The 19,892-nt window shown below is 38.3% G+C and overlaps 1 protein-coding gene across 1 annotated transcript; it reads left to right on the forward strand.

Annotated features, from left to right (window-relative positions):
• Nucleotides 1-917: 917 nt before the first annotated feature.
• LOC129094292 (G-protein-signaling modulator 2-like) lies at nucleotides 918-19,785 on the forward strand. Its single transcript, XM_054602395.1, has 15 exons — nucleotides 918-1,074; nucleotides 8,827-9,048; nucleotides 9,426-9,561; nucleotides 9,942-10,081; nucleotides 10,793-10,916; nucleotides 12,539-12,654; nucleotides 13,622-13,777; nucleotides 14,691-14,799; nucleotides 15,052-15,217; nucleotides 15,648-15,745; nucleotides 16,193-16,378; nucleotides 16,915-17,077; nucleotides 17,843-18,028; nucleotides 18,103-18,218; nucleotides 18,901-19,785. The coding sequence occupies exons 2-15, from the start codon at nucleotides 8,828-8,830 to the stop codon at nucleotides 19,066-19,068; spliced, it is 2,085 nt and encodes a 694-aa protein (XP_054458370.1). The 5' UTR covers nucleotides 918-1,074; nucleotide 8,827; the 3' UTR covers nucleotides 19,069-19,785.
• The last annotated feature ends 107 nt before the right edge of the window (nucleotides 19,786-19,892 follow it).

A 19,892-nucleotide genomic window follows, 5' to 3' on the forward strand; every position in this document is an offset into this window, starting at 1 on the left:
CTATATATCAGGACAAGAAACATAGCCAAGATAGAGCAAACCCCACAAGTCAGGAAGCAGCAGTCCGTCTTCATTTAAAGGACAGCAGAAACTCTCGTGGGAACAGCAGAGTACACATTTTTGACAGCGAGGACAAGTTGGTTTGAAAGATGAGTGAAAAAGGCTAAAATAACTATCTTGAAACAAAATGAAAGGCTTTGACACTGTGGTTGTGCTGTTCAGACATCCATTCACATAGCACACATTCATCCCAAACCCCAGATGAGATAATGCTCAGATTTCATATAACACCAGTCTGGCAAATTAACTTGGATTAAATTAACAATATTAATTAACATTGGTAAAGTTAGGAGAGCATGTGGCTTGTAGATGGTGGTAAATTATTTTGGGAAATGGGCTTCATTGGAATAAATTGAGCTGTCTAAAAAGTGTATAATGGAAAACAAACAAGAAACGTTGGGATTGATAGTTCATTATTGATCTTGGAATTTCCCCTCTCAAACTTTAGAAGTTCTAAACATATTTGCAAATATACTTAAATGGCAAGGTCAGTAGTTTTATTTAGGACCTGTAGCTTTATTTTGGAAATCGAGCAGCACACAGGGCCACTTTGTGCGACAGAGGGCGGGAGAGACCTTCAAATCTAACTATTACGTCTTGCAACTTTCTGCTGGAGTTAATACCAGATATTTGCGCATGTTAGTGTGTAAAACATAACTTGAAGTCATCAGTTACAGCCTAAAAATCCCCCCACCCTCTGAACGCTCCCATTTAAAGCCTGTATTTGACAGATTTGATTGGTCGATTCGTCCTAAGTATCAATGATGTCAACATTTCCGATGGCACTTGAAGGCAGCAAACGTGGACTCCTAATTGGAGTCAGATTTTCAGCGTGAGGAGTGGCTTCTTCAGCTTCTGCTTCCCGAGACAGAGGAGTCATCTTCCTACTGGAGGGTCGAGTGAGCAGTCTAGTAAACAACTGGGCCAGACGAGTAGTTAAGAAGAGTTTACATTGGTGGAAGTATTTACTGAAGCTGAAGCCATGTGTGAGAAGTGACCGCGCTTCACTTTGAGGTAAGTGAGGTGAATGCCTGAAAAGTTTTGTTGGTGTCTGACTTGTTTGTCGTGCTTCAATTCTCGTTAACTCGTAAAACATCAGATCAGTCTCCCTCACTGCTTAACCTTCCTTCAAGTTATTACTCGTTTGTTTCTTTGTATTTACAGACGTGCCCCTTACTTCATTACGTGTTCTGCAGTTTTACGAGTCAGCCGAGCATGTGATGGCACGTTTTTACTAAACTGACTAATTTTCTGCTTTCTAGTGTGTAATTTTCCAAACAGTCATCGTCACGAGAGATGTGTCACCCTGGCACGTAAATGAAAATAAGTTGACTAACTTGCAGCCTCCAAATTTTCCCTTTAACGAAATGACCTGATGGGTTTTAGGGACACAACATTGCAAGTATTAAATATGCTCTAATTAAAACAACTGAGTAGCTTTTCTACACCTTCTACATTTCCATATGTGTTCTTCTTTCATTTCTTGATCAAGCACACGTCATTATTCTAGAGAGGCTATTATTACAGAGTATACAGCCTTCAATGATGGTCTTGCAGCTCAGTTTTCTGTTTAACTTTGCTTGTGACCTCTTTTTCCACCACGCAGGGTGAGGGTTTGAATCTCCAATGATGGTTCCTTCAAATAAAGCTTTCTTCAAAAGAAAAACATGGTTTGCACTTTAGAGAGCATCCTTTGATTGGACAGGGATTGGTTGGGTGTATTCATATTGAAATGGTTATGGTTTATCTCTAGCATATGTGATGTAATGGACAACACAGAGCTTCCAAAGAGCGCTTTGATACTTGCAGTACTTTTCCACACAAGTAACAAAAACCCTTCCGTTAAGAAAGTCAAGTAACAGCATTTATAAGATTTCATGTGTTTTTACAGAAACTTTTCCTGTGTTGTTTTTTTTTTACAAATGACAAAATAGTGCAATGCCAACTACTTGTGTCGTGGGAAAAACAGAATTTTCTTTTAGGATTTTTTACTTTAGTGGCTATCATACACACTCCAGTTGGGGTTCTGTCTTTGTAACCTTGATAAAGAACTTTGATTTGAACATGTGACTGGCAACTAGTTGCTCAGACTTCTTTTGCAAAATGCCCACACATTCCGCTAAGCAATTCAGAGATCTACACTAGCAATAGTCAAACTAAACAGCTATATTAACACAACATTTACATCAGTATAGATTTATATAGATAAAATGAAAAGTGAAAGGTTCTAGTATTTGTAACTTTCTCTTGCTGTTTTGTTATTACAAAACGAAGATCTCAGTTCCTGTCACTCGGCGTTTCTTGATTTCTGTTGCTATTGTACAATGTTTCGTGGCAGGAGACTCTGAAAATGAAATGAGGAAATGTAACTGCACGGAATGTAACTGCAAGGGATATCACAACACTGGGCCCAGTGTTGTGATATTCCTTTTTTTTATCATTATTTTTCAGTGGTCTGCAGCATTTACAAGGGGTTGTTAAAGACGGGTGCCAGGATATGATACCTTTCTTTTTCTTTACTCTGATAGCTAGCTACTACCTACATTTCAGACAACACAAGAACAGAATAAAGTAAAACATGCAGACAGGTCAAAAAGTTAGGTTACCGTTTAAAGAATACTATAAAGAGCTAAGTGACTTTGAACATGGTGTGTTTCCAGACTTTGTGGTTGATGCATCAGAAACTGCTGCACCCTTGGGATGTTTGCGCACTACGCTGTCTCGAGTTTACAGGATGATGCAACCAACAAAAATCACACAGTCAGCTTGAGGTCTCTGAGAGAAAACCGTCAGTCAGTGAGTGAGGTCATAGGATAATAGGCTCATTCAAGCCAATTGGGAGGCAAACAAGACCGGCACAGCTCAATGCAACGGTATGTGCAGAAAGATCAAAACAAAAAGCTCACATGATCATCAGAATGGGAGATGTGGGGAATAGATAAAATGTTACCTGGTCTGTTGGTCAAGTTTCTGTGGTTTTGTGGGATTTAGACACACATAGCATGAATCCCTTTCTGCAGTGGTTTAAAGGGAGGGTTTTATTTGCACACATTCTGCACCGTAAAGCAGGTTTAATGCCACTGTGTAGCTTAGCATTGTTGCTGATGAGCAAATGGATACTTCCAGCAAAATAGCCAGCTTTGTTTGATAATGTGGCACCAAAAGGTTTTCCGTGTACTTTATTTATTTATTTTTATAGTTACATATTACATCTAAAAGAAAAATAAGGGGGAAATTGCCAGTATTGCCTTTTAAAAAAGCTGGGAACTGACGAGGGATGCAACTAATTATGTTCGTCATCAATTAGTCTGTAACTCATTTTCTCCATACATTTTTTTAACAATTTGGTCTTCAAAATATCAGATGTTTTATAAAAGTAAATAAAATGGTGGTTTATAAAATAGTGAGTTTACCAGAGCATTAGTCACTGTCATAGGAGACTAAGAAGACCTGTGAATATTCACATTTTAGAAATTGAAATCTGTGAATTTTAACTTGATAAATTAATTTAATAAATTATTAGAATTGCTGCCAATACATTTCTGTTAATTATTTATTCAATTAATTGACTTATCATTTCTGCTCTATAACTGACAGCTTCTACATTTATGGCAACTTAAGCATCAATGAATAGATTTAAACTGTAGAGCATTGTTTATGCAAGTGTTTTCCATTTTCATCCTCTCAAAATGACTTGATGGTGTTGAATGAATGAAATAAGATGTTTCTGGTGGGAAGACATGACGGTGTGAGTCAGTGTGAGTGTTTACTCTTTGCTTTCCAGCTCAAGTTTCAAGATAAGAGGTGGGACAAAGATAGTATTGTATGACAGCTGAAGTCTTGCGTTGTATTTTGGAAAGCATGCATGTCAGTATTCAGCCTTTCCCGAAGTCGAGTCCTTGTCAGTCTCCAGATTTTTTCAGCCCCTTCAGCTAAGCAGTTGACAGGGATCCATCATGCGGTGCAGTCTGGCTCTTGTTAGGACTTCCAGGCTGACTGTCATGTATGGCGGCTTTTCTCTGCACTGTGTTCAGGACAGGGAGCACTTACTTCATGTCCGCCAGAGGTATGCTGCATATTTATCGTCACATTAACCGTATCTTTTGATTATTTACTTCGTTTATGTACATGATATGATTGCAAAATGATCTGTTTTCGTTGCTTAGTATAAAAAAAAAAGGTTGCCTATTGTGAGATAAAAGCCTTAATGCTTTAACTTTGATTTTAGATTTACCTCATAAAATTGGATATGGATTAGAGTTGAAACAATTATTCAATTCATAGATTAGTCCATCAACAAGAAATTAATTGGACACAATTTTGATAATCAATGAATGGTCAAAATGTTGTTTTAAGCAAAAATTGTGGTTTCGGCTGTTTGACAAATCAATCAAATCATCGGAAAACAGTTATTGGCAGTTTAGTCAACTGTGTGACCCCATAGGTGTGTGTGTGCGTGTGTGTGTGGGGGAGGATAGAAACAACAGTTTTTCAGTGGCAGTAACATGACACCTTAGTGGCAAACTGATGAAGGATGCTGAGCAGACCACAGGAGGTCCTAACTAACCCAAATGTAAATATTTCATGGCATGACTGAAATAATTGGGAGAGTATGCACCTGATCGCAGGCTGTATTGTCATTGTAGGGTAGAGTAGATTGCATCACCCCACTGTTATGTCGGCATTGCACACAAGCCTTGTCAAGTTTTGAATGAATTCCACTCTGAGCCAATAACCTGCAGGCTCGTCAGTTACCTGTTACTGGAAACGATCTGATAACCAGACACTTGCTGGACTAGTCTTGAGTACTAACGGCAATATCTTCTATCACATAGGAGACAGCAGGAAGAGGGTGTGTGCGTGTTTTTGTGGTGCCCACCCAAAAGCAACAAGGGCAAATGGCACTAGAGCAGCTGCACTAAGTATGACTTTGAGTTGCTGTTAAAGAAATCTAAAAACTTATCAGACTTTTTTTTTTTTTATTATTATTATTTTTTTAAATTCACCCTGATTATTTGAGTTTGTGCTGTATTGGATATTGGCAAGGATGCCAAATCTATACAACAATCCCATATCACGTATTCATATAATTTTTGAGCTCAATAAAGCTACATAGGAACTGCAAATAATCTCTGTAACCGGTCCGTACATCCTCCCCGATTGGCACTGCACATGTACAAACTAGTACTAGACATCTGTGGTTAAACACTCCCGTTCACCCAATTATCCCACTGACTACATTGTGAACAACTAATTTCTGTTGAAATCAGCAGGAGGAGAGATAGTTAAAGGTTCTTGTTAGCACAGTCCTCCTAGGGTAAATAATTAAGCTAACAGCTGTTAACGGAGGTTCCACTGAGTAACATGATTACATTTTTATTGATTGTTCAAGTCTATTGAAGAAAAAAAAAGTATTTGACTAAGGTAAATTAGAATGTTATCGTGATGTCATAGAATGTAGTTTTTAGCAGACGAAGCAGCTTAAATGTAACATGGCTTTTTCTAATGCTGAGGCATCTATTGTTTCTTCCCCTAGAGGGCACATTGGTGCAGACAAGTGGATTTATCTTGAACGGCTTCAGCTTAGTTTTTTAGAAGGTTTGGAGTGATTGGTGGGATTTGCCCCAAGAAATCATTGAGAATTATGGAAATCCAACAACAAATAATGTCTCATTTAAATGTGTATATACCACTATCTTTGACCGGTCAGTAGGACAATTGTTATCCCTGCTGCCTGTCGCTGAATGAGTATTTCTTGGAGTGTTGAGCAAATAGCCTTAAGGTTCACTGGAGCCACTTAAAGTGTCTATAATTACCACTGAGATCTGGGCTAATTGGAAGTGACACAAACCATCAGGTGGCTTAGTGATGCAGGTTACCAATGGCTAAGTCATGGAGAGATACGACAATCGGCTAAACCATTCCCTCCTTTTTCTTTTCTGCTTGGTAACAACCTGGTGTTAATCTATGTTCGCTTAAACAAAAGGTTCATCGCTCAGATCCGGACCATTAAGGTCAATGTGAACGCTGAGCGGATTAAGTCTTTTGTTTTGCTGTTACCGCGGGTTAGCAGACGGCTTTCAGGCACAGCAGCAGATCCAAGGGAGCCGTGTTTTCTTTATTTATATGAAATTGGGACACCGTGTCTGCGTGCGTTATGTGTATACACGTGAAGGAAGAGAAGGTAAATTGTGTTGTGCTGAAAGAGCAGTGTTTGCTCCAAAGAGTGATCGGGAAACGTGAAATGTCCGTCGTGTCAAGCTGTCTTGAGTGCATCAGAATGGGAAGAGGCAACAGGTATGTGGGCCTGGTCATTGATATGTCACTTTGCATTGAGTCAAGGTAATTAATTGTTCTGTTTAGCTGTCAGGAAGCATGTTAATCTAGACAAGGAAAAAATATTCTGTTTTATGGCTTTTAGTAATACATATGGCAGATTCATACTTAGGTTTCACAACATGCCTGGGTAAAGGGTCCCTGCTGTCAAGACGAGATTAAATGCTTCTGTGCTTACCACTAAGGTGTATTTAAGTAGTGCTGGTGAATAGTGGTAATGAAGCCTCTAAGTTTAGAAAACAGTAAGTTACGGCAGCATAATATTGACTTAAAATGTGTAACTTATATAAAGTCACAGTTGGTCATTTATACAATGATTGGACAGGATAATAAATAAATGACCCATGCAGGAAATCCAACATAGTTTGTCTGTTTGGGGCGGCAGAACTAAACCCCAGTCTTAACCATCAATTTCCTATAGTATATTTTTGGGGGGTCAGGAGACAGACCGGGAGGAAGTGCTGTCTGTCTGGGAGCCCGTGGAAGGAGAGTACTGTTGCTACCCTCGGAGAGCTAGATGTCTAACCCATACTTGTTTTGATGGGTGACGAGAGAAATCGGAAAACAAGCCTCAAGTCATAAACATGTCATTATTCAAATTAAATTTAAAATGCTGACAAATTATATTTATTTTCATATGACATGCAATATAATCCAGTTGTATCTCAAAAGCCAACTTTGCATATTTAATTTCTGTATGCTTACTGTAGAAGAAAAGCGATTGAATTCAGCTTCTAAACCTAAAACTCTTAATAGGTCAGAATATAGAAAGGTAAATCGTTTTTTTCCAAGTTTAGGGTCAGTCAACTGGAATAAATTGCATTCAGCTTTTGAAGTTGCATCTTGAAAGTGCGTCCTACAAATTAAGTAATTGCTGGATGTCCTGTGTCCTATGCATGACTGGATTTGTTAAACGACCTTATGATGTAATCCTATGGATTAGGATGGTTTCTTTTTTTCATTATTGGCAGTTTAATGTTGATGAAAATGGATGATCTTATTTTTTTTTTTTTAGGAAGGGTGTGGAGGCCATTCAAAGGTAGTCCTTATCACAGACACATATGAGTTAACTTTGTGTTCATGGTTAAATGTAAGGTACATCTTCAGTCCTGGGTAATTTGGGAGTTTTTAGGCCCACGGCAGACAGGAAATGCTCTCTACTATTTTGGATTTATATTTCTTGTCTGTCTTCACATGGTCTGGACTTCTCTCTGCATAACATTTGCTGTTACCGTATCTATCTATATATTATATAGTTGCTTAAAAATTGGCAATTAGAAGTCAATTCATTGATAAGTTGAGCAACAACACATTCATTTACAAAGGTTTTAATTACTGTTATCCTTGTTAGTTGTCAGACAAACATAACACATTCAGTGGTTCTAGCCTCTCAAATGTGAGGATTGGCTGACTTTCTTTGACATTTAAATTGTTAATGTGCTGGAAAGTATTACTGAATATCTGTGGGGTTTGGACTGTTGGTGGGACAAATCAAACAATTTGAAGAACTCACTTTTGGGGAACTTTTTTCTATATTTTCTGATATTTTATTGAGTAAACAGTTAATCTAAAATGAAATAAACTGATAATTAAAATAATGGTTTATAGTTTAGCACTTTTTTCTAATGAATAATCTTTCATAAGTTACTTGATGGGCAATACTCTCTCGATATGATGAAGTATCCAATGTTCATTGTTGTGAACTGCTCTGTGTGCAACACTGTACAGGGTCCTTGAATCTATGTCTATACATTTACAATAAAAAGGTATTTGTAACTTTAGATTTGTAAAACTAATATCCCTGTTCAGCCCTGACCGATGTCCTTTAAAGCTCCACCTGCACTCCCTTTTCTTTTGTTCCCATGGAGTTTCAAAGCTGTTATGAGAGAGAATTGTGGCTGTGCAGTCATGAGCATGCATAGCTGAAATGATTAGGCGATCCACAGGAAAGAAATAATTCAATTATTTTAAATAATTGATAAAAAAATTCAACCCACAATGGCAAACATTCTCTAGTTTCAACTTCTGAAATGTGACTATTATCTGCTGTTTTCTGTTTCTATTGTAAACTCAAAAACATTTGAAGAGGACCCCATGGACTAGACTAATCAATTGAGCAACTACCGAAAAGATAATTGGCAGATTAATCAATACTGAATATAAATGTTAGTTGAGGCCCTTTTTAAGAATTCTAGTTAATTTTGACATTGCAATTAACTATAGTATTCAAACTGTTTTATCTCATATATTATATATATATATCTATGTCCAAAGTTATAATAACAGTTACCCTTCTTCTGGTATACTAATGTAAAGTAGGGGTATCCTTTAGCTCCTGATCCTTATGTAGTATGAAGTATTTCAAAAATGTCTTAAGCTTTGGACATAGAGTTCACTTTGGCTTCTCACGTTGACCCCTCTTCTTTACAGGATGGAGTCATCGTGTCTGGACCTGGCTCTGGAGGGTGAGCGGCTCTGTAAGGCTAGTGACTATTGTGCCGGTGTGTCCTTCTTTGAGTCTGCCATCCAGGTTGGAACAGAGGACCTTCAAATCCTTAGTGCCATCTACAGCCAACTGGGCAATGCCTACTTTCACCTACAAGAGTATAACAAAGCCCTGGAGTACCATAGCCATGACCTCACACTTACCAGGTAAACCGTTTCACATCCTTAATCCTTTTTCTTTAAACCGTATCCTCCTTTTACATATGGATTGGAAAACCTTGAGAATTACCTTGGTTTTCTGCTGCAATCATATTTAGCCGTGGTTAGCGGTGCATACTATTTTTGCGGAGGTCCAATGTGAGGATTTTCTAGGATTATACTCTCTAACAATATATTCTGAACAAAGCTACAACATTTTTAATCACCATCTACCCCTCCATGACTCCACTGTATCACTGCTTGCAACTGTTGATTGCTTTCTTGCCTGTTGTGTTTTTGCACTCGTACATTTCAGTAATCCATTTATATTTCAGTCTAATAAACCTAATGTTTTTTTGTTTTTTTTTCTCCTTTTGAAATCCCAGAACAATTGGAGATGAACTTGGTGAGGCAAAAGCCAGTGGCAACCTTGGGAACACATTAAAGCTTCTAGGACGGTATGATGAAGCAGTGGTTTGTTGCCAAAGACATTTGGATATCACCAGAGCCATGTATGACAAGGTGGGACATACTTTAGTGATATTTCAGAACTACAACAAGGAAGTTATTTAATTGAAGCTGAATCATTTAAACTGACAATAGATGGCTTTTAACTGTTCTGTAACTGAAAAGTTCAGTCAATGACTAAAGGGCCAATTTGCTTTGATTAGAATGAATGGATCCAAATTTGTTTTCAATCACTACCACATGACTTGCTCAGCAGCCACAGAATAGTTTTGGCATGCATGCTGACGGCGAAGCGTCGGGGCAGCAACATCTAGAATAGTTTGCCAGCCCCCATGCAAACACAAGCACGTCTGGTGTCAGTGTATTTTAAGTATATAATTACAACACTGGTCAATCTGGTTTCCGTCTGTGAAAATCTGGTGTGCGTGCTCTAGGTCGGGCAGGCTCGAGCGCTGTATAATTTCGGGAACGTTTACCACGCCAAGGGGAAGAGCATCTGCTGGACTGGAGCCGAGCCAGGAGAGTTCCCAGAGGAGGCCAGGATAGCCCTGAGGAAAGCTGCACAGTACTATGAGTGAGTTGGTATCGCCGAAAAGTTGGATATTTGTTGTTTTGCATTTATTTAAAAAAGCCCTGAGGAATGACCTCATTCCTAAGACAAAGAACTCAACTGCAGAGTCACAGGTTTGTCCCCCACAATAAACAGTTTTATTTTGTTTGTGTCTTGCCAAACACCTGGCCCAACCCACATGGGATTACAAGAAAAGGGCTTTCTTACAAAGCATGCATATTCGGGTAATACTTATATAAAAACAAAGGCGTGGGAAAGGTTACATTATAAATATTTCTATGTTCTTTCAGCTAACGTGAAAAAATTCCAAATGAACTGTGCGCTGAGAAGAACTACCTACAGTTTTTCCTGATTTTTTTTTTCCCTAATTTCTCAGGTTTTCATCAAGTAACTGGCTAATTTGAATAATTAATATATGAACAGTCAACTCTGTCTTTGTGCATCAAAAAAACAAAATCAATATCTGCTATCAACAGTAAATGGTAAAATACCAGCTCTCTGCTGGGCAAATAAAGCTTTTTGATCTTTTATATAAATTATGTACAATTTCATATTTATTCATTAGCCCCACTGCTCTACTTTTTGTCAATTTGCCAGCCAAATGCCTCATAAATAAAATGTAACCTACTCAAAGTAAGTTGGTATTGTTCTATGAAAACTGAGCGACCAAAAAACGTCAATGTGTTTCTTTTTTTGTTGTTGTTTTTTACAAAGAGCAAACCTGTGCCTGGTGAAGGAGTTGGGCGATCGGGCAGCCCAAGGTCGTACCCATGGTAACCTTGGCAACACTTACTATCTTCTGGGTGACTTTGAAAAAGCGGCAGCTGCACATGAAAAGGTAGGTCGCAAGCGTGTGTCTACTGTGTCTGCTACACATCACCTGCTTCAAATTGGCTTTGTTCCCTGTATTTTGAAAGACTTTTTAATGGCAAGTAAGTTTAGCTGATATTTGACAAATCCATAAAAGGAACAGGGTGTGAGAATTACTTGCATCTAGTGGTGAGGTTGCAGATTACAAGCAACAACATACCCCTCTGCTCATCCCTCTCTTTCCGTGTTGGAGAACTAGAGTTGCTTTCAGTTAGGTAAAAGTATCTCTAGGACTTTATTACTACTAGGAGCTGCTCTTATCAATACTATGTTCTTTTTCATGACTAAATAATTGCTTTTAAAAACATATATTGAATTTTAAAAACAAATAAATTATTTATGATTTAGAAATGACTAAATATAGTTCATAGAGCAGCAACAGTTATGTTTACAACAGCAAATTCACTATATAAAGTCAATAATAACTGAAATCACATCTAAAATGTCAATGAAATAATTAACATTCATGAGGGAAGTTAATAAATGATGATGATAATAAATAATGAAGAACACAGACATCAGATAGTATCAGTCATTCCTCCTGTCTTCTGTCCTCCTCCCTCTGCTGATTCATTGCCTGCAGGTACAGCTAGCAGAGAGAGGAGGGCTGCTTTGTCTCAGCTAGCAGAGAAGTTTACAAGAACTAACTGAGATAAACAGACTACATGCAAACAGCTTTTGTTTTTAGCTTGTTGTTTTGGCCGATCGAGCATGCTGTGCTTGTGTAAATTATAGCGGCAGTGGGTGAAAGACTGCAGTTGGAGCGATTTTGAATTCAGTTTTCATTATTTTACTTGTTAATGCTTTTTGATAAAGTATTGGCTTTCTACTCGCGACTGTTTTATTTATTTTTTATCAGTAAGGAGCGTAGTTGTCGTCATCTAGTAATCTTTACTTCACCCGGTTCACTTTAGTGTCTCTACCACAGCCTCTGTTCCTCTGCTCTGTATGCTGACTTAGTTCTGTGTGTGTTTGTGAGTGGTTGTGTGTTCATGTGTGTGTTTGTTTGTGTAGTTGGAGGAGCTCAGCCCGACAGAGAGAGCAGAGGAGATGCACAATGCATCGTGATAATAAATTACACCAAAACATTAAAAAGTACCTATTAAAAGCACACGTAATGTTGGAGCTTATCAATACTCCAGTCTTTAATAATTAGATTGCCTATTTAATTTTGAATGTCATATTTAAAATGAGAAAGGCTCTCTCTAGAGCTAGTGTTCGTTTTTTCCGTTCTGGGCTGCTGTAGAAACGTGGCCGTGCAACTTGTCGGACTCTGTGTAAGAGGATCCGCTGCCTGCGTAGATACAAATGGTTATTTCTAAGCTAAGGAAACATAACAATTCTTAGTTTCCGGTCATTATATGCGAATGAAAAAATATTTTACATTCATATTATATTCCATTTCTGACAATGAATCCCCCCCTACTTGTTACACACTGTTCCTTTTTCAAGAGGATGTAGAAGCTTTTATCCTCATACTTTTTTGTTTAATCCGACCTCATGATTGTGAAGAATGTCCATCTTGATTTCCTAAAAGTGTTTTCTTTTAGTCTGATTAATGTGCACACTACTGTCTGTCCTGTTTTGCAGCGGCTGCTCATCGCTAAAGAGTTTGGGGATAAGTCTGCTGAGAGGAGGGCCCACTGTAACCTTGGCAATGCTCACATATTCCTCAGCCAGTTTGAAGTGGCTGCTGGTCATTACAAGTGAGTAAACAAGTGAGGCTGGAGGACTTTTCTCCCATCTTAATGGCATTGACGGATATCTCTGTATGTTTTCAACATACATGGACAAAACGTGCGCTGATGTCATTTTTTTATTTTAGCACAGTCCTGATTCTGAATAACTTTTGCTTCTTTGTAACGTAAAAGCTTAAGCGACAAAGCAAGAAGATGTAAAAAAGGGTTTTGTTAAGTCTTTCAATTTAGCATTTATAAGCAGTATATAAACATCTTATAAATTGGTTATAACATACTATAATGCATTAGTAAGCAGATATGTGATTATTAATATATTTATCAGCAGGTATATCTCCTCATTTGGGCATTCATAAGTGAAGGCTGCTGTATAAACATAAAATGAATGAAAATATAGTAAAAGTTAGAATATAAAATACTGATGCTGAATAATACTGTAAATTAAAAAACACTTGGTGATTTATGTTTACTATATTTAAGAAGGGTCAGTGCACATTAATTAGCATCAGCCATCATGTAAATGTACCAGATTCAGCCATCCAGCCAATTGTTTATCTGCAGTCCCTGGCAGGTTGATGGTATTAAAAGAAAAACCCACAAAAGCACATAAGCACAGTCCCATAGGTGCGTACGCACAATTAAATGAACATAAGCACGAAATCATAAGCACAATTACAAGTACATAAGCACATAAATCTCCTTACAACTTACTGAAGAAAATTGTTACAGTTTTGGTTATATAAAGAAGACAATGCTTTGAATACAATACAGTCCTTTATGACAACCACAGACCTGCACAGACATGTAGTTGTTCAGAAGCCCTAGTTGATTACATTCCAAAGTTTTAATCCAGTATTTTGTTGATATAGAAGACCATGGAAAATTGAAACAAAGCAATGTCACGGATAACTATCATTCTCCACTCCCACCCTAGACATTCTTTGACCGTCTTCCTCCTCTTCTGTTTCGCCCTCAGGAGGACTCTGCAGCTGGCCAGGTTTCTGAAGGACAAAGCTGTGGAGGCCCAGGCCTGTTACAGTCTGGGCAACACCTACACACTACTGCGAGACTATGAGAGAGCCATTGATTACCACCTCAAACATCTGGTCATTGCTCAGGACCTCAATGACAGGTATCGGCCATAAAAGCCATTTGTTGTCAGCTTTCTGCCAAACTGTCTTTTGAAGTATAATGAGAACGTACATACAGCTTCAATGTGGGTGGCCTCTGAACTAATTACCTGCAACAGTTTGGTGTTACTGCCAACACCGATGAAGCTACAATTATACGGCAAAACACTGAAAAGCAGAGAAAGCCACACAGAAACAGCACTTGGGGTCTCTTTTATGGGATTTGATGTCATTAACACAAAATATCAGCTCGGGGATGCAAGAAAAGATGGTAATGGATCTTTTATAAAGCACTCTTTACTCTTTATAGATTCCATTTTAAACTCTTTATTAAAATTCTGATCAAAAGATGTGTCGGCGTAAAACTTGTTTAAACTTTTTTTTTTTTTTTTTTTTTTTTTTTTTTTTTTTTTCCTTCACCCCACAGATAAAGTCAGTGTGTACAGATTACATCTCTCAAACAAAGCAATGCTTCTATTCTTAGCGTGGGAGTAACTCTCTATTTTTAATGTCTGAGGAAAAGTAACCAAGATTTCTGGTAGTATAAACTTGCAGTCACATTGTTATTCAAGCTATGTAAAATGTATAAAATGGAATGTAATAGGAGGGACAGAGAGAGAGTTATTCAAATTCTGTGATTATTGGTTTTGAAATATGTCTTTATTCATACAAATATTCTTCCCATTCGTAGAAACTTATGAATTCTTGAACAAAGTAATAGAGAATGTTTGTGAACTGTGTGCACATAAGTGAGATTGAATTTACTCAAAATATGGACTTGTTGAATTCCAGCTGTACCAGCTCATGTGAAGATCAGGTTTTTGTGCTTCATGAAAGTTTGATAAATGCCGTTCCCATTCTTGCGTAATCTCAGCTAAAGTTGCTCAGCCTGTTTCCCTCTGTGTCTTTCTGCAGAGTGGGTGAAGGACGAGCGTACTGGAGTCTAGGAAATGCCCACACCGCCCTGGGGAATCATCAGCAAGCCATGTACTTTGCTGAGAAACATCTGGAAATTGCCAAAGAGGTGCCTGTTTACTGTTTACCTCCTCCCTAAGGGTGCAATCAGTAGCTGCCATCAGTCCACATCCCCCTCTAGTGGTTGCATGTGGAACAGCAGGGAATAATGTCTTTTTTTTCGTGAGCAGCGTTTGTATGTATTCATTCATTAGGTTTTTTTGGACAAAATGCCAGTGTAAAAATGAATTACCAATAAACATTTGTTTATTTTTTTCTTTGTTTTGTAGTCATATACTTACATTAAGCTTTGATGTTGCAGACTGGAGACAAAAGCAGCGAGGTGACAGCCAGGATGAACTTGTCCGACCTACGGTTGGTCGTAGGCCTGAAGTCCAACTCCAACATTCACCCCAACATATTCCGCAACACCAACACTAATAGCTCTTCTCTGCCAGTAAGCTTCCAGGGTTACCCCAGCCTCCAAGGTAAATTTGTACTCTCCAGGAAAGCATGTTATTCTCAGGAGATTTTGACAAATCCATTTTGGAGCAATAGGCCATTACACCTGTGAATCTGTGTAATTGTATTTTTAGAAGCATGATTGCCAGAAAACTGTTGCACATATTTAGATACGTAAAATTCGGAGCTATGGAAAATCTATTTTTGTCGTTCTCCAGGAAAAGCCGACTTTCATTGTTAGTCTTTGTCTAAGGTATTCTGTATGGTTTCTGACCTCTAGCAGTGCTATGGATGCATACGCATGTGCACGCAGGTGACGTGGTACACTGTCCTACATGAACGTAAACAATGCAGTAAAGTCCATAGGGCACCTTTTTAAAACGTGGTTCTCCTGTAGTTGCGAAATTGATGTAAAATATTAAGTGGCCACACTATTGAATTCTGTATTTTTTTCAGGGGTCAAGTCTCCAGCAAGGATAACAGGCAGTGCAGAGAACCTGGGACTGAGTCCAAGTCCTGACAAAAATCAAACTGTGGATTCATCTGCACATCCAGTATGTATGACAATACTTCAAAAGGCACTGTTTACTGCTTAGCAATATATTGAACAAATTTAAGTCATTTCCTTTATTTTCAGATAATCGTTGCGGCAAATAATATGGTTAATTTCTTCCAACTATCTGCTGTTGTTACAATGACAGTGCACTAAAGTGCCACTTATTGAATTGAGGGTGCAGTTTTCCTGAATTTGGCGCTTCGCAACTGTGTTAATTTTAATTCCAAGATTAATTAAATCAGCCTTGTGCTTCTGCTTCAGGAACATGTGAGCCAACATGAGAATAAACTTGTGTTCTTGTCATGTAAAATAATACATTTTCCTTCCCAAGAACCTGTTCACCCAACCCATAGTGTTAACATGGTTTGCACATTAAACATCTGACATGAATCTGTCAGTGATGTTCAATTAGAATTGTCAATCTCTCTTCACTTTGAATGTACAGGACTGGGAAGAGGATGTTTTCCCTGGATCTTCAAAAAACAACACCCTCAAGGCTTCTACAAAGCTCTTCCTCTTCCATCGGCTGAAAAGCAAGAAACAGAAGAACCCCAAATCCTCTCCTAAAGACCAGCATGAAAACCACACTGAGCCGTCAGCTCCTGAGCTGGAAGCACCGGTGTCTCCTAAGGTATTTTGAAATACACTGGATTAGCCTGCCTACTCATAACATCCATGGAACCCATAAACAATGATGATTCACAATTTAAAGTGAAACATGAATGACACTGCCTCACTCCCAAAGATTTTACCACATACAGTATGAAAACTTTATGAGGAAATCTTTCTGTGTAGCAATGTGGGATTGTTTTTGACTCGTGTTACAAAACAATAATTTTAATCAATTTAAATCAATGATTAAAAAACAGCACTTTTCATCTATATTCTCTAGAATGTCAAAAAATGTTGGAATAGTGCCCATCACAATTTCTCCCAGTGTTTGAACTATTTTGAAGAATCTCTGTACGTTAACTGTCAGTTGACACTTTGATTTGCCCAAAACTCAAATTTTCTTCTTTGACAGGAGTTAAGTAGGAAGTGACTCACTATGTTCATGTTGTTACCTTTTTTCCTTTATTTTGATTGTTTTTATTAAAGCCCTGTAATTATCTGAAGCCTTGGTCTAATGTTATTATGCCTATTTGTTTTTGTTTTTTAACACTGTAGCCTGGATCACGAGACACTATTGGAGAGGATGGCTTTTTCGACCTCCTCTCTCGTTTCCAGGGCAACAGAATGGACGACCAAAGGTGCACCCTACTGGATGGCCAGAGCCATCTCACGGCTCATTCCTCTCCCTCCTCCACCCCTCCTGTAGCTGAAAGGAAATGTGAGTTAGCCCCTTGTGTTCACACCATATATAGTGGCACTCTTTTTTTTAATTAAATACAAGTGAAACATTTCTTATTAGGCTATAAGTTTGTCCTTCATTAAAGACAAGCCAATTACTCATTATATTTAGAGTCTGCCCTAGTGGCCAGTCAGCTTTGCTCTTATGGTGTGAATGCAGCATGTGCCCCTTACGTATTAAATAGTGTGCAGTCCTGTGTGTTGTTTTTGTCAAAGATAACTTAAAGTAATAAGCCAACCAAAAATCTATGATTTGAGTTTTAAACACTTGCTGTTTCTTGCCATGAAGTGTAATGTAAACTGTGTGTGGTGTCATCCTTCAATGAGCAAAGCAGCTTCTATGGACCTTTCTTTATACTTTTTGCCCATCCTGAAAATGGTTATTGTTCCACTCCTTTTGTAATGTTCATGAATCCAAGCTTATCACAGCCTGTATGCACCAAGAGAGATGGAACATTTTTTATAACCAACCGTAAAATAAATGTAAAAAGCAAGTCTATGAGGATTGTGATGCTCAAACGATAGATTTTGGTTGGAGCGTTACTTTAAAATTCATTGGATAACTGTAACCCAGAAACATCTCGTCCTTCTGAGACTCATTGTGGTAATTTTTTTCCCCCTACAAATGTGAATGAAATGCTGGTTAGGAGTAAAAGGCACAACTCACGGTTAACAGCACAGGTGTAACACACCATCCTCCATTTGTTACAAATCACACACAGATAATAAGTACATCTGTTTCTAGCTATTTCGGAGTGCGAAACACCGTTGCAGGATCCTGGTCATTTCCTGGAGCTGCTGGCCAGCTCCCAGGCCCGTCGTCTGGACGACCAACGAGTCAGCCCGAGCCATTTTCCTGGCTTACTTCTCAGCACCTCCAACCTGCCTCGTACACCCTCCACCTCAAGCACAGATCAAGTCCCCCCACAAGGTAACAAAATATTGCCGTTTTTTTCTCCGTCAGTATCACTTCTCACTACGTGGCTAATACAAATTTCTCTGCAGTCCCGATCTCCAGCACAGATACGGCTCACATACCCTCCCTGTACAGTCGCCTCGAGGCAAGTGCTGAGCAGCCAGAAGGGGATGATGTCTTCTTCGACATGCTAGTTAAGTGCCAGGTGAGAAAAAGAAATCCAGGATGTTGCCTGCTGCCCAAGCATAGAGTATTTGTTTTCCAGATTACAGATATACCAGACAGTCATTTTTTGAATAATACTATATTTTATGAGATGTCCTGAAAAGAACTACATAGTTCAAACATTTTAGGGGGAAAAGAGCTAATAAAACAAAATAAATGTTAATTTATTAATAAAAACTTTATTCTCTATGTATGTTTAATTGTATGCTTTTCTGTGGACAGGTTTTACATGTGTGCACTTACTAAAATCATATATTAAGTACCACAATATATTGTTATTTCCAGGAAAAGTATAGGCCTCTGAAAGATAGCTTGAGCTATATCCTACTGAGCCACCTTTTTCAAAGTCCTAGATGCTATTTTGGAGAGAGTTCAATACAGTTATTGTAATTCTTTTTTTCAGTTTACAGAGATGTATAAAAAGTTCTTGAAGGCAATTTCAACATTTCAGCGGCACTGGCACTGAGAGAAACCTCTTTGTTTCTTGTTTTTTATTTAACTATTTCCTCATAAATACTTGTACATTTTATTTACATAGTCTGAACGACTAAGAAACCTAATTTAGTAAGAGCTTTCCAATGATCTATACGTGGCTACTCGTGCTCTTGACATGCATCAGCTCATATAACTGCACTCACAACTGTCTCTTGTCAACGTTCTAGGGCTCCCGACTGAACGACCAGAGGTGTGCTGCTCCGCCTTCTAAAACCAAAGGAACAACTGTTCCAGATGAAGATTTTTTCAGTCTCATCCTGCGTTCCCAGTCCAACAGAATGGAGGAGCAGCGAGTCCTTCCACCTCCTGCTGTAACCCAATCCAAACCAGACTGACTCCATGAGTGAAAGAATACTCAGGATACAAGATGAAGTAACCAAGCTTCCTTTTTTTGTCAAGTAGTTTTTTTGGAACCCCAGTACTTGTGGTTCCTGCAAGACTACAAGAGACACTGTAAAGAATCAAGGTCCCAAACATTAAAAAAACTGGTCATTGTAACTTTAAACCTAGGAATTTAGGTGTTCAAGATGTATGGACTTTTTTTTAAGATGTCTGACAGCATCTCTGAGTAATCATCACCTTTTTTTTTGTTGTCACCCATTATTGGGTGTTTCGATCAAAGACCTCTACCAGTGGCGTCTGCCTACTCTGGAGGCTTGCATCAAGCCATTCACACAAACTGGGTTGTGTGGTTTGTTGTAAAGGCACTCGAGGACATAAGCCAAACTGAAGGGATTGTTGCTTTATGATGATGGACAAAAAAGACATTATATGAACCTATCTCAAGCAATTAAGAAAATTGGAACATTGCAATGCCTGTTCTGCCCATTTGCTATTCCATTATGTCTTTAAGAGCAGTACATCTTGGCTTGAATTGATTTCTCAAACAATAACTCATAGTATCAAATGACAAATCTTCTCTGGGGAAATAAAGGTCCATGTCCACCGTTACTACTGCAGTAGTGACTAGTGGAGCCATTTATAGTATATATCGGCCTCCCAATATTGCTTTTCAAGACTTGTATGGGTGAGTTATTATTGCCATGACCAGAAATGGGATTTTTTTTGTGTTTTTTTTTTTTTTTTTTTGCAAAAACATTTTACAAGGAATTAATTAGTGTAAGAAAAAAATTAATTGTTTTAGCTTTTGTATTTGGAC

Source organism: Anoplopoma fimbria, chromosome 8 (assembly GCF_027596085.1).
Source record: "Anoplopoma fimbria isolate UVic2021 breed Golden Eagle Sablefish chromosome 8, Afim_UVic_2022, whole genome shotgun sequence".
NCBI lineage: Eukaryota > Metazoa > Chordata > Actinopteri > Perciformes > Anoplopomatidae > Anoplopoma > Anoplopoma fimbria.